The following is a 15,692-nucleotide window of genomic DNA, read 5'->3' as shown; positions in this document are numbered from 1 at the left end:
AGCAGAGACGAGAAGTCAAGTGGGAAGGCGTCTGTATACAAATGTACGAAGACCTGACGGTGGAGCTGGTGAGGAGGCAGCAGGCCTTTGGACAGATGAAGGCAGCATTGCATAGCAATGGCATGAGGTTCGGAGTGGTCTACCCTGAGAAGTTGAGAATGACACACAAGTCGAGGAATTTTTACTTCAGACAGTGGAGGAGTTTGTGAAGGCTGAAGGACTGGGACTGAGATGAGAGTTGGGATTTGCACTTGGTTTGTGGGGACAGGGATTGTTTTTTTTCTTGTGGGCGGTTTTTCGATTTGATGGGGCTTTTTTGTTTTTTCTGTTTTTTGAATGGGGGGGATGTTTATCTTTGTTGTCATATGTTTGGGGTTTATCTCTTTTTTTTCCACAGTGTTATAATCTGCCTGAATACTATTGGTTGGGGACAATTGGGTATCCCGAGTATGACTTCCAATAGGGGGGGGGGGGGGGGTGGGGGGTGAAATTACAGTTTCAGCTGCATAAATAAAGTTGACAAGTGTGGTACTAGGGAGGAGTGAAGCAGTAGGGAAGTACTACTACTGCTGCTGTATCTATTTCTTCTGACTCTACAAACTCATACTGGATTCTTTGTGGTCCTCACTCACGGTTTTGTATTTTTCATGGAGGATTGTTGGGGTATGTGGGGCTGGGTTACTGAGGCGGGGGATGGAAGGGAGGGGTGGTTTGCAGGGGTCATGGGACTAGCAAGCGTAGGTTGGCTAGAGAATGGGAGTGTGACGGGGCAGGGGTTGCATTGTTGGAGCCACGTTTCTATGGGTCTGGGAGGTGTGAAAGGTGAGGGGGAGGGATCGATATTGGGAGAGGTGTTTACAAGAGGAAGTGGAGGGCGGATTCTCGGTGGGGGAGTGGGGTTTTACAGTAACAAAAGAATAGAGGTGGGCCAGGCCAGAAGGGCAGGGCCCAGGGTTATGATGATGGTGGATAAAGGGGGAGGGGGGAAGGTGATATTATTTAAGGCTAAGGTGTGGATAGGGAGGAGAGGGAGGAACAGCAACGACTGATAGAAGAGATTTTGGAGGTGGATGGTAGGTACGCGGGGGTCCCAGACCTGGGTCTTCTTGCAAAGAGAAAGGAGTTCCAGGCGAGGTTCAATCTATTGTCCAGGGGAAAGCGATGCGTCAGCTAAGAAGGGCAAGGGGAGCTGTCTTGAGTATGGGGAGAAGGCAGGGCGTATATTGTCCGGTCAGCTTCGGAGGGAGGCCGCAGTGAGGAAGATAGTTTGGGTGCAGGACAATGCAGGGTTAGTTGGTAGTGGTCCAGATCAGATTAATAGTGTTTGAGGAATTTTATAGGGACCTGTATAGATCAGAGCCACTCGAGGAGGAACGGGAGATGAGCGAGTTTCCATGTGGGCTGGAGTGTCCAAGCCTGGGAGAGGCGGAGGCAGGGTTGGAGGAGCTGGTAGGGAGCAGGAATGAAGGTGGCAATTGGGTGGCTACAAGCAGGGAAGGCGGCAGGGCCAGATGGGTTCCCGGTAGAATTTTATAAATTTTTAACATAAAAAATGTAAGGACAAGCTGGTGCTGTTGATGGTGGAAATGTTTGAGGACGCGATGGGACAGGCTTCCATTTCGCTGTTGTTAAAGAAGGTCAAGGATCCTGTGGAGTGTGGTTCGTTTCGGCCCATACCTCTGCTGAATGTAGATGCCAAGATACTGGCAAGGTAGTTGGCGTTAAGGTTGGAAGGGTGTCTCCCAAAGATGATCGGGGAGGACCAGAATAAAGGGAAGATAGTTGTTCTTGAATGTGAGGAGTTTGCTGAATGTCGTGCTTACTCTGGCAGAGGGGAAGGAGGTGGTGGTGGCGTTGAATGTGGTGAAGGCATTTGACCGGGTGGAGTAAAGTTATTTGATGGCCGTACTGGAGAAATTCGGGATTGGGCCGAGGTTTGTGGCATGGTTGCAGCTTTAAGGAGTCGATGGCAGCATGCATAAAAATAGTATGAATTCAAGGTACTTTGCATTACATCGGGGTATGAGGCAGGGATATCCCATGTCCCCAATTCTGTTTGTATTGGCTATCAAGCCCGTGGCAATTTCGCTGAGGAGCTTGGGGTTGTGGAAGGGGATAATGGAGTGGGGGTGAGGTGGAACATAAGGTGTCCCTAAATGCAGATGGTTTGCTGCTGCATATTTCAGAGCCGGGCACACCAGTGGGGAATATATTGAGGATGCTCCAGAGATTTGAGATGGTTTTGGGTAACAAACTGAATTTAGGGAAAAGTAAATATTGTTTGTGGTCTCCCGCTGGGAGCGGGGGTGGGGGCTGCCATTCTGCCTTGCGGCATCTCATTTTAGGTATTTGGGGGTGCAGGTAGCCTGCGATTGGGCAGGGCTCCAGAAGTTTAATGTCACTAGTTTGGTGGGGAGGGTGAAGGCGGATTTGCTGAGGTCGGACAGTCTCCCTTTGTCATTGGTGGACTGGATGCAGGCAGTTAAGATGAATGCTTTGCCACAATTCTTGTTTTTGTTTCAATGTCTGCCGGTCTTTTTTGCCCAATGCTTTTTTCAGGGGGGTTGATCTGTGGATCTCCTCGTTCGTTTCGGAGGGGGGGGGGGGGAAGGTGGCCAGGTTAAGGAGGGTGATACTGCAGAGGGGACAGCATGCGTGGGGGTTAGACACCCCAAATCAAATTTGTTGTATTATTATTGGGCGGCAAATGCAGAGAAGGTGCGGGGCGGGAGCAGGGAGGGGTAGGGATTCTATGGGGAAGGATGAAGGCGGTTTCTTGCAAGGAATTGGGGGTTGCAGGCGCTGGGAATGGCCCCAGGGAAGTACTTGGCGAGTGCGGTGATGGTGGCCACGTTAAAAATTTGGAGGCAGTTTAGACAGCACTTTAGGCTGTTAGGGTTGGGGGAGAATGTCAATTAGGGGTATTCATGGGTTCGAGCCAGGGAGGAGGGTTGCGAGGTGTCAGGTGTGGGAAGATTAAGGAAATTAAGGATCTGTTCCTGGGAAGGCGATTTGTTAGTTTGGAGGAGTTGGGTGAGAAGTATGGGCTGGCGCAGGGGAAAAGGTTTAGGTATGTGCAGGGCTTTGCGAGGAAGCTCTTTCTGACCTTCCTGAGAGCACCCGCCTCCGCGTTGGAGGCGGGGCTGTCTGGGTGGTGGGGAGGGGAGGCGGGGTTGTCTCAGCTATTTATAGAGGACTTTGGAGGAGGATGGGGTATCCATGGAGGGGGTTAAGGCAAAGTGGGAGGAAGAGCTGGGGGCGGTGCTGGAGGTGGTGTGGAGGATGAATGCCTCGTCATCGTGTGTGAGGTTGGGGCTGTTACAGCTGAAGGTAGTGTACAGGGCACACCTTACAAAATCAAGGATCAGCTGGCTGTTCAAGAGGATGAAGGATGTCTGAGAGTGATGTGGGGGGGGGGGGGGTGGTGTCCTGAGGACCATGTTCTGGTCCTGTACGAAGCTGGTCAGGTTTTGGAGGATGGTGTTCAGCACAATCCCCAGGGGTCTTGCATGTCTATGTGAAGCCTGTACCCCAAAGCCATATTCGGGGTGTTGGACTGGCCGGAGCTGCAGGCTGGTGTTGGGGCAGATGTTTTAGCCTTTGCCTCGCTGATTGCTCACCGGCAGGTCTTCTGGGGTGGAACCCCAGAACTTCTTGGCGTGGCGGGGGGGACCTGTTCGAGCTTTTGACTCTGGAGAAGGTGAAGTTTGCGCTGATGTAGGGCATTTGAGAGGTTCTGCATTTGTTGGGGCTTGTTCATCATGCACTTTTGGGAATTGATTACTGTTGACTGGCGGAGGGGGGAAGGAGGGGCTGGATTTTTTTGGTTTGGGGTTGTTCTGTATTGTAAAATTGTTGAAAGTTTGCTGAATAAAAATACTTTAAAAAAGATTTGAATTCAGATATGCAGTGATGCCAATTGACACTATACTCTGTGCAGCTCTAGTACTATACTGATCATTCCAAATTATTAGCAAAATGAAGCTTTTGTGACAAAATGTGTGCTTTTTTTTCTGAATTACAATTTTGAATGTGAGTGACTGCAGGGTTGATGCCATTCCATCAGCTGACACAATTGTCCCAGGCAGTGCTTGGTTCTATCAGCCAATATCATTCAACTAGTGGAATGGGAACCAACTGGGTCATATTGTGCTCCTAATTGTGATTGACATATATATTGAAAAAAATGAACGGTGTAATTAATAAAGCATTACCGTAGTCCAATTCTAAGTTTTTACTTCAAATTACTAATTTATGGGGCAGCCTGGTGGCACAGTGGTTAGCACTGCAACATCACAGTGCCAGGGATTCGAGTTCAATTCCAGCCTTGGGTTGTTCCATGTTCTCCCCATGCCTGTGTGGGTTTCCTTCAGGTGCTCTGGTTTCCTCCCACAGTTCAAAGATGTGCAGGTTAGGTGGATTGGCCATGCTACATTGCCCCTTAGTTTCCAAGGATGTGTAGGTTATGCGGGGATAGGGAGGCGGAGTGGGCCTAGGTAGGTTGCTCTTTCAGAGGGTCAGTGCAGATTCGATGGGTCGAATGGCCTGTTGCGCTGTGGGAATTCTTTTTAAAAATAAATTTAGAGTACCCAATCGTTTATCCAATTAAAGGGCAATTTAACGTGGCCAGTTCACCTACCCTGCACATCTTTTGGGTTGTGGGGGTGAGACCCATGCATACATGGAGAGAATGTGCAAACTCCAGATGTGCAGTGACCCGGGTCCTGGCACCATGAGGCAGCAGTACTAACCGCTGCGCCACCCTACTGACCCGTGCTGTGGAACTTTTATGGCTCTATTTGCTCTCCAACTTAAATTGATTTATCCATACACAGGATGTGGGCATTGTGAGCTGCTGCCTTTAACCGCTGATGCCGGTGTGGTATACAGCCCCCTACTTTAACTTGTCACCTCTATCTCTATCTATCTCTAATATATGTATGTATACATACCCCCCACCACACACACACACACACACACACACGACAAACAAACACGGAGAGCGGTGAAAATAATAAGGATGAAAGTCAAAAGATAAGAGTCTTTGTTTGCAGCACCTTTCTCCTCTTCAAACTTTGCTTTCAGTTCAAGGTTTTCACTGTAGATCAGGGGTGGGCAAACTTTTCCGTGCAAGGGCCACATTCAGAAATTCACAATTCACAAAGGGCCGCATAGTATATTAAGTAAAAGAATTACTTCACCCGATTATGATTCTGGGCGCCTCATAGAGAACATAGAACAGTACAGCACAGAACAGGCCCTTCGGCCCTCGACGTTGTGCCGAGCAATGATCACCCTACTCAAGTCAACGTATCCACCCTATACCAGTAAGTAACCCAACAGCCCCCCCCCATTAACCTTAAAAAAAAATTAAAAAAAAAAAAATTAAAAAAAATTTTTTTTTTTTTTTTTTAATGACTTGGTGGGCCGCAGAAATACCTTTGGCGGGCCGCATGCGGGCCGTAGTTTGCGCACCCCTGCTGTAGATTCATTCAGGTCTATAGTTTCGGAAATACGTTGACCACAGCCTCACCAGAGAGTGAGAGAAGAGAGCAGGTTCTTTCCCCTGAGCGTCCAGGATTCAAAGTGAGCTTGTTGGGTCTCTGAACATCATTCCACTTGAGTAGGGTAAAATCAACACCTGTTTGTTACCAGGCAGAATAAGTTCTTTCGTCAATTCATTAGCCACCAACCAATTAATTGAACCGAGTCCCACCTCTCTTGGGTGCCAAGAAGTCCTGAGTTCTCCTGTTCGAACACTAGCAGCACCATATACTATGTTGCAATTACTTGAATTCCTCATTCTCTCTGCTGCTTGACTTAACGATGCATGTCTATTAAGTATCCATGGATCAAAATGATAACTAAAAATAAAGAATGAGGAAATCAACAGGAAGGGCCCTTATACTATCAGGAACTCTTTCACCTGCCTTTTCTTCTGAGAGATTACAGTGAATCAAAACTTCTCACTCATTGTGTAATATATTCCAGAGGTCACTGAATCTGAGCGGGAAAATACTTCGGTGTATAACCCAACTTTGTTTTGTATCATGTATCAACCCAGCGAAAGTTCATTTTACAAAAGCTTAAATTGTATCATCTGAAGATCTACATTTCCTGAATAGGGGGGAAAAAGTCTTACTTTCTTGACCCTCTCCCAATTTCTAAAATCCCCAAGTGTATCAAACATATTGCTCTCTTGTGAACTGACTTCCATGGTCCTGGTATCAGCAGCCATGCGAAAAGACCACAACTGCACAATTTAAATGTGCCTTCACTGCTTGAACAAGCAATGTATTGTATTTCTAGTTCTTTATTGAAATGTTCAAGCAATATACTTTGTATTTGCTGTCATTTTGTTCTTGCAATACAGATTGTGGACCTTTTTGTTGATTTGCATTATGGTCCCTAGGTACCTCCCCTGCTCTTGTATTGTCTGGTATACATTAAAACATGTGTTCAATATGGTGAGTTATTGACCTTTTTGAAGCAATGTGCAAATAATTTAATTATGTTGTATTTTTAATTTTGGAACTCCCTCTTCCTTGCCAATTTGTATCCTTGCCAATTTACATCTGTTCATATCTAAACCCTTGTTTGCTGTCAGCTTAAGGTTACTGGGTGCTAATTGCCTTTCAGTACTTCACCCAAGTGGGTATTACTTTTTGTTGGTCGAAACAACACAGCTGAGAATGGAAATCATCAAAGGAAGGTAGCAATCCTTACCCACTTTGGCTTGTATGCAACTATAGTTCCATACAAACGTGACTGATCATTAACGTCCCTCCGAAGTGACATAGCAAACCTCTAAACTGTATCAAAACAATCCACTACATAGGCTTGAGTGGTTCGTGGATGTAGTCCACCATCATCTTCGTAACTAATGATGGGCATCCCCGAGAACAGGGCCGGCCCAAGGTACCGGCAACTCGGGCAGTCGCCCGGGGCGCCATGTGCTAGGGGGCGCCAGAGACTCGGGTCCCGCGCATGCGCAGTTGGACCGGTGCCAACCAGCGCATGCTCGGCCCGCCCCCCCTTGGCCTCGCCCCCCCCTCGCCCCCCCCCCCCCCCCCCCCCCCCCCCCCCCGCGAAGCGCCGAAGTTCAGCTTGCCCGGGGCGCCAGCAACCCTAGGGCCGGCGCTGCCCGAGAATGAATGTTTCAAAAAAGAAGAAACTAGGTGAGATCGTGAGTTTAAAAGAAAATAGCGTTTGAATATAGTCCAGACTGATGGAGTGAAAGTTTCTTCCATTTGTTGCTTGTAAAGGTCTTGTATGAAATGAACAATCTTTTTAAAAATAAATTTAGAGTACCCAATTCATTTTTTCCAATTAAGGGACAATTTAGGGTGGCCAATCCACCTACCCTGCACATCTTTGGGTTGTGGGGATGAAACCCACGTAAACACTGGGAGAATGTGCAAACTCCACACTGACCGTGACCCAGAGCCAGGATCGAACCTGGGACCTCGGCACCGTGATGAAATCAGCAGTCTTAATCCAGTTCTTACTTTGACACTCACTGGCAATATACTGTATTGAGAATTTCATTCTGATGAGTTACAGAACACATGGTTGCAGTAGGGGATTCAGGTAAAGCAGAGCAATCATTAATGTGCATTTCACCATGATGTCCTGGTTCCGAGAATGGATTCCCAAAATGAAAAATCCTCAATTTCTCGCTTGTAAAAAAAAAAATAAAAAATTGCCATAACCTTTTAAAGAAAAAGATTTGGATGCTATTTTCAATTTGAGGACTAATTTTTAAAGTATATTTAATAATTTTCAATCATTTATTTGTGTCAGAATAGGAACATAAATGAGCAAAAGTTCAAAATTAGTGTAGTTGATTTATGTAATTAGCGAAATAGATTTGCCAATCTAATAATCAAACTTTTTAGGATCAGAAATTGCCTACAATAGGATTACATACTTTGCTGTAACTGAGAAAGGAGTGTTTAGTGAGGGAAAGTTTTTATCATCAGTCCACATTTTAGATGTTCAAGTGATTTAAATTAACCTATTTCAAATTCCAGCATTGAAGTACACAGAAACCTGTGTATCTGGTGATCATTCTTTATCTAACACCAAATTATTGAATGATTATCAAAGATGTATTAAAATGTCAGTATTTCCTCTTTTTTCCCCTCAACTACAATTTTTTCTACTTCTGAAAATTTGGTCTCAAATTGCAAATTTCTAAAAATGTAGTGCCAAGGTGTTATGTCTGTGCAGCTTGATTCCAGTTTTGTCAGGCGCATAATGGTTACGGACAACCACAAATTCAAGACTTCAAATCCTAACGTAAGTTGCAAAATTGAAATTAATGTGGCAATTTGTGGGCTGGCACTTGAAGAAATAACTGAAAACTGTCAGATTACAATGAAATTTCACCTAGTAAACTACTGTCTTTGCTTGAAAGGAACATGTTAGGTCTGTCTAATTCATGCCTCACACTTGCTGATTTTAATACCCTCTGAAGTGGCCTAGTGTTGAGTTGTAATTATAAAAAAAGAAAAATAATTTTTGCTTGTCAGCTAGGGATAGACAGAATATAATCTCGCCAGTATCACCACATCCCAGGAACAAGATAGGCTTTATCTGTCGGTTGTGTGTTACAAACATGGTTCTTAATTGTGTATGGGCTGTGGCAAAATAAATTTTACAAAACATTGGAAGGATCATCCATGGCACTGTGCGGGGGGTGGGTCCTGCTAAACATGTCCACATGTTTTGGCCGTATCCGAGGCTGAGGGGTTTCTGGCAGAGGTTTTCTGACGTCATGTCAGAGGTCTTAAAAGTGAGGGTGGTTCCGAGTCCAGAGATGGTGATCTTCGGTGTGTCGGAAGACTCGGGAGCCCAGGGGTGAGAGAGGCTGATTTATCTAACACCAAATTATTAGTGGTCTTTGCCTCCCTAGTGGCCCGGAAACGGATCTTACAAGGGTGGAGGGACTCTGAGCCCCCAAAGTCGGGTGTGTGGGTTAGCGACATAGCGGGGTTTCTCAGATTCAAAAAAATGAGTTTGCCTTCAGGGGTTCGTTGCAGGGGTTTGCTCAGAGGTGGCAACCGTTCATCGACTTCTTCGAGGAAAATTAAGCTGTCAGCAGGTGGGGAGGGGGGGGGGGGAAGGGGAGGCATGAGAGAGATGAGTAAGGATAGGAGAACCAACAGAGGGGGGTTGGGGAAGGTGGCATTGTGTAAGCCATGTTGGCTGGGGGTTGTGCCATGGGTGTTTGTTGGTTATATTATTGTGTTTTTGTTTTTGTTGAAATTTGTTGTTTAAAATTGTTAAAATTCTAAATACCTCTAAAAGAAAATAGCATCCACCACTTTCATCCACTTAATGTTTTGTGGCTGCAGTGTTGGAGAAAGTTACAGGTCTTTGCCTTTCAAATGTTGTGCAAGAATTCTGATATCCTCACCAAAGCAGGTGCTCCACTGTGTGCTGCAGCTTATTCTGAGAGCATGGCTCTGCACAACTACATCTGTCTCAATGAGCAAGGCAGAATTCTGAATTTAGTGCAAATCCTTTGTACATTTGTTACCTCTTCAAAGACCATAATCTTGAATGTATGCCATTTCAGGTGTGTGGACTCCAATCTGCAGTTGAACTGAAATTTTATTGTTTGCATAGTTTATTTTAATATGCCTTTTGGTCATTTATGCTTTGCTACTTTTTATTTTTTGGCAAATCGCAACATGTTTAAACTTGCCTTTAAATATTAATTAATATGTCAGCCTTGGCTCAGTGACAGCACTATCAATTCAAACCCCCGCTCCAGAAACGTAAGCACAAAATGCAGGTTGATATTTCAGTGCTGCACTGTTGGAGGTGCCATCATTCAAACGACAAGAGATCTCACCTGCTCATTGTGTAAAAGATGACATGGTATTATTCCAAAAGGGGCAGAAAGGTTCTGCTAGTGCTCTGATGAATATTTATCCCTTGTTCAATGTCACTTTTATATATTGAATATATGGCCATGTATCTTGTTTGTAGGACTTTGCAGTTTGTAAAATTGGCTGCTGCATTTCCTACGCTATAAGTCACCACACTTCAGAAATATTTTATTAGTTGTAAAGTGCTTTGGGATGTCCAATAGCTGTGAAAGGTGCTCCATATAAATATAGGTTCCAATGTTCTCGTTTTAAAATATTTATGTAGGGGAGGAAAGGTTATATTTTGTTTCCTGAAATAGACTTAATGTATCAATGTTTAGAAATGTTTACAAACTCTTGGAGTGAATTCTATACCAAGATGAGCGTGGTGATGCATGTTTTTCAGTTGTGTCTCATTGGGCAAATAGCCTATCCAGTAAGTTCATGTTTTCTATCTTAAAACTGTTCTTGTGCCACTTTGCACTAATAAATGTGTTTCGAAAGATGGCCTGGACTAGGGAATGATGACCCTTTTGTTATCATGTTATCTTGAATCTTGTGATTGGGTGGCACGGTAGCACAGTGGTTAGCACTGTTGCTTCACAGCGACAGGTTTGATTCCCGGCTTGGGTCACTGTCTGTGCGGAGTCTGCATGTTCTCCCTGTGTCTGAGTGGGTTTCCTCCGGGTGCTCTGGTTTCCTCCCACAAGTTCCTAAAGACGTGCTGTTAGGTAATTTGGACATTCTGAATTCTCCCTCCGTGTACCTGAACAGGCGCTGGAAGGTGGCGACTACGGGTTTTACACAGTAACTTCATTGCAGTGTCAATATAAGCGTACGTGTGACGATAAAGATTATTCTTATTATTTCTGTTATTTTATTGTAACTAGTCATTTTTTGTTGGTGGTTTATGTGTGACTAGTTCATTGGTGGGGAGGTTGCGTCTTTGATTGTGATAGCATTTGACAGTGCTATTTGAAATAGCAATTTCACTTTTCAAATTGCCTGAATGTGTTGTGCAATTACTGCCACGTTGCCCCAAAGTCTTTTTTAAAAAATTCAAACCCTCTGATGCATTATTTAAAATTTATTCCAGTTCTGCCTAATCGTGACTTCCCCATTTCTATGAAGATGTTGAAATTCTACTGGATACTTGTTCCCATGGGCACGAATTTCTACTGGAGACTGGTCCCATGGAAACCAATGCTTATTATACCATTTAATGATAAAGGCTATTCTCTTAATTGAGACAGATTCTTCTTTCACACAATGTCCATGTGGCAGCTCCAGCAAATGTTGCTGCACAATGATTAGGTACTAGTTGATATTATTTCCCCTCATCTTCCTGTTCTGAGTATTGATCATACAATAATACAGTACAGAAGAGACCCTTTGGCCCATCAAGTTTACACCGACAAAAAAAAATCTAATCACACTAATCCCACTTCCCAACACTTGGGGCCCATAACCTTGAATGTTATGACATTCAAGTGCTCAAATCCACATACTTTGTAAAGATTGTGAGGTTTCCTATCTCCCAGGCAGATTCCCACTAACCTCTGGGTGAATATTTTCTCCTCTCATCCCCTCTAAACATTTCTTTTAAAATTATGCCCCCTTGTTATTGACCCTTCAACTAAGGGGAACAGCTGCTTTCTGTGCACCCTGTCTTTGCCCTTCGTTATCTTATACACCTCAGTCAGGTCCTCTTTCAGCCTTCTCTGCTCCAAAGAAAACAATCCAAGCTTATCCAGTCTCTCTTCATAGCTAAAATGCTCCATCCCAAGCAACATCCTGGTGAATCTGCCTCTGCACCCTCTCTAGTGCAGTCACATCCATCCTATAGTGCGGTGACCAGAACTGAGCGCTGTGGCCCAACCAAAGTCCTGTACAGTTCCAGCATAATCTCCCTGCTCTTATGATCAATACCATGATTTATAAAGGCAAGCGTTCCATTGGCCTTCTTAGCTATCTGTTGAAGAAATTGTAAGTCAGCGCTTCGAGTTTTCGCCAAAGGTCTTTTATTTAACACAAAGTTTGTGGGGGGATTAGAGAGACCAAAGTCATTCCAAATGTCCCCGCTTTACAAAAGTAAGGCAAGCAATTTATATTATACAGTAAGTAATATCTAGGACAAAAGGCATTCTTCAGATTAGCAAAAAGACAGACAAGCGAGCAGGACGGAGTTAAGAGTTTAATAACAGGCTTTGAGTTCCTCGCCTAAGAAAAATAATAATTGTTTTGCTGACAGCAGACAATGTGCAGCTGTATGCTTGTTTACATTGTGTAACCGTCTGACTATTTCATACAGAACCTCTTGACTGAAATAAGGCTAAATATCCATCGTGCTTGGCTATTAACCTGCCCTGCCATCTTCAGGGAACTGTGGACAAGCATGCTAAGATCACACTGATCCTCTTGAGTTTCCTCGTGTCCTGCCATTAATTTGAATACTCCCGTGTCATGTTACTCCTTCCAAAGTGCATCACCTCACTCTTCTCAGGATTAAATTCCATCTGCCACTGATCTTGCCCATTTGACGAATCCATCTATATCCCCCTGTAACCTAATGTTGAAATACATACAAACTACATCAACTGCACTGCCCTCAATAACACATCTGATTACTTGCTCAAAAAATTTAATCAAATTTGTTTGGCATGACCTCCCTCTGAAAAAGCCATGCTGACTGTCCCTGATCAAACCGTGCCCCCCCAAGTGGATATTTACTCTATCGTCAGAATTTTCTCCAAGAGCACGGGTGTAAGGCTCACTGGTCTTCAATTCCCGGGTTTATCTCTACCACCATCTTGAAAAGTTGAACCACATTAGCCATCTTTCAGTCTTCTGGTTCCTACCCTGTGGCCAGAGAGGAATTAAACATTTGGGTCAGAGCCCTTGTAATTTCTTCCCTTGCCTCCTACAGCAGCTGGGATACAACTCATCTGGATTTGGGGATTTGCCCACTCTTAAGCCTGCCAAAATCTCCAGAACATCCTCACTCCCTATGCCAAACTATTCAAGAACCTCCCAGCTCCTCTGTCTGAATTCTGCATCCACATCTTCTCTCTCCAAAGTGAAGTACTCGTTTTAACACTCTACCAATGTGATCCGGCACAATGCACAGATTACTTCCTTGATTCCTAACAGGTCCTACTCTTTTCCTGGTTATCCTGTTTCCCTTAATGTAATGATTTTCCCTAATCTTAACCTGCCAGTGTTTTTTCATGCCCCCAGTCTGCTATCCTAATTGTTTTTTTTAAGTTCCCCCATGCACTTGCTATACTCCACGAGGGCCTCTGTAAATTTGCTACCTTTATGCCTGTTAAAAGCCTCACTTTTTCCTTTCTATCCAGTACTGAATATTCCCAGACATCCATGGTTCTCTGGAATTGTTGCTCCTACATTTCATCCGAAAGGGAACATGTTGGACCCGTATGCTCGCCAATTCTATATTACAATTCCTAATTTCAATGCACCTATGACTGTCCCAGGAAAAATATCTGCAGTCAACTTAACCTTGACCAAGAATATGAACTGGGATATCCTGCTAGTCTCTTTGGTTACTTAGTTCTCTTAGTTCCTCAGTGGATAATTTGCTGAGCCTTTAGGGGAGCATTTTATTGGCTTAATAGCTGCATTACCCAATATGCTGCTGTTATACAATGCAAGTAGGTTACACAATTGAGACCCTTATGCTTAACTAATAGCATTAGTATTTATTTAGCATGCTTACATGAGATTTATCAAAGTGCCAAACACAATTAACTGCTCTTGAACTACAGCATTATTCGGACAAATTTAGTAAGATGAAATTACTCAAAGTAGTTTGAAACTATGTCCCATCACTCTGCAGTAACTGACCTTTTTTTTCAAAAATAGGCAATGTCTCAGTTTTTTCAGTAACCTAGCCATGTAAGTTACCTGTTTCCAGTCACATGATTGGAATGGTTTGATTTTTGTTTACTCTTTGGGATGAGGTGAGGTGCTGTTTTTTTGTACTGTAAATATCCAGGTTATATAAGGCAGAACTTGCAGTTCAATGTACTAATATAAAGTTTATTATTAGTTTTCAGTATTGGACCGCGAAGGAGCCATGACAGCAGGTGGAACTGATGATGATATTCCATTGGGAGAGAGGAAGACAGTTACTGATTTTTGCTACTTATTAGATAAATCCAAACAACTCTTCAATGGTTTACGGTCAGTGCTTTAAATCAACTGGATTCTCCTTGTTTTGTTTTTAGAAGTAATTGCGTAATGACTTTCCAATTGCGTCTACAGCTTTTTTTTTCTACAAAAAGGAATAATTTTAATTAATATTTCCCTCAACATTTTTCCAGGGGAAATTATTTTTCATCAGTGGAACATGTACTATATCTATGTATGTTTGATTTTACTTTTAGCCATTATGCTGGCAAAAGCTCAAATGGTTTTCAATTTATGGCCTTAAATACAGCACTTCTGTCAGCTGGTGTTTATTCTTAATTAAATATTTCCTATTTGGGATCTATGACGAAAATGCTTTTTGTGAAAACTGTTGGCTTGCAGAGGAAAGTCTGGGTGAATTCAGTGGCCTTGTTTTAATATCCTCTAAAACAAAAAAAAATCAAAAGATTTCATTTAAAAAAAAATCTTCATTTCACCTTTCTTGATAAATACATAAAACTGAAAAACAAGTGTCTGCACCCCACTCTCCCAAACAGCTGATGGTGAATAGCTGTTTAAAGTACAAAATAAAGCCGTGTCCGAAAGTGGCGGTCTTCGGGGTTTCAGACCAGCCAGATCTATTCCTGGGGAGGAGGGCGGACGCCCTTGCCTTTGCCTCTCTGATCGCCCGCCGTAGAATCCTGTTTGGCTGGAGGTCAGCAGCACCACCCAGAGCTGCAGACTGGCTGTCCGACCTCTCGGAATCTCTCCAAATGGAGAAAATCAAATTTGCCATCTGAGGGTCAGACGACGGCTTCCACAGAATGTGGGAGCCATTCATGCGACTGTTCCGGGTCCTGTTTGTGGCCAACGAACAAGAGGAAGAATAACCAGGTAGCCAAGAATCAGGGGAAAGTAGTCAAGAATCAGGGGAAAGTAGCTAAGGCATGAAAGGGAGAGATAGACAGGGAGGGAGGGGGAGGGGGGTGGGGGGGAGGAGGGAGGGAAAGAGACAGCTAAACCTGAGGAAAGAAAGGGGAACCACGCGGCGGGGGGGGGGCAGGGAAATGGGAGCCGGAAGGAAGGCACGGGATACCAAAACGAGCATGACATCTCCAGGAGTGGGGAACGAGGAAAATAAAGACGGAGGACGGGAGGAGAAGCGGAGGCGAGCGCGAGACGGCAGTGAGATCCGTTACCTTGTTCAAAAACCCAATTTTAAAAAAAAAAATTATTTTAAAAAAAAGTTCAAAATAAACGGCTGCCATCTTTTTAGAACTGCTTAATTGCACGCCTCATGGTGGACTTCATTTGCAAAAGCTCTTAAGATCCCCCAGGCTTACTAAGGCACTGAGTGGAGAAGCTGACCTCCACCCCAGTAGAACCCGCCTGCAAGCAATCAGTGAGGGGAAGGCTAAGACATCAGCCCCGCTCCTGTCTCCAGCTCCGGCAGGTCTGACACTCTGAATATTGCCGACATGGTGCTGAAACCTCTCCAGCTCAGGACATGACCAAAACATATGTACGTGGTTAGCCAAGCTCCTCCCACACCACTCACACATGGCCTCCACTCCCATGTTTCGCGCACAAACATGTGACATTCACCCTTCGCAGTGCTTCACACCACACCCGTTCCTCCAATTTAGACCCCAACTCCTCCTCCCA

General features: G+C 44.3%; 1 protein-coding gene across 3 annotated transcripts in view; it reads left to right on the top strand.

Moving 5' to 3' along the window:
- The window catches only part of scai (suppressor of cancer cell invasion), a 222,252-nt gene that overhangs the window by 65,177 nt on the left and 141,383 nt on the right, over nucleotides 1–15,692 (top strand). For all 3 annotated transcript variants that reach the window (XR_005458494.1, XM_038781892.1, XM_038781891.1), the window contains exon 2: nucleotides 13,948–14,081. Coding sequence is in view for 2 of the 3 variants with exons in the window: in XM_038781892.1 (XP_038637820.1) it covers nucleotides 13,975–14,081 (107 nt within the window). In the remaining variant the exon portion in view is untranslated. The remainder of the gene's footprint in view (nucleotides 1–13,947; nucleotides 14,082–15,692) is intronic.

Source organism: Scyliorhinus canicula, chromosome 21, assembly GCF_902713615.1.
Source record: "Scyliorhinus canicula chromosome 21, sScyCan1.1, whole genome shotgun sequence".
Taxonomy (NCBI): Eukaryota; Metazoa; Chordata; class Chondrichthyes; order Carcharhiniformes; family Scyliorhinidae; genus Scyliorhinus; species Scyliorhinus canicula.
This window is presented reverse-complemented; position numbering and strand designations above follow the sequence as displayed.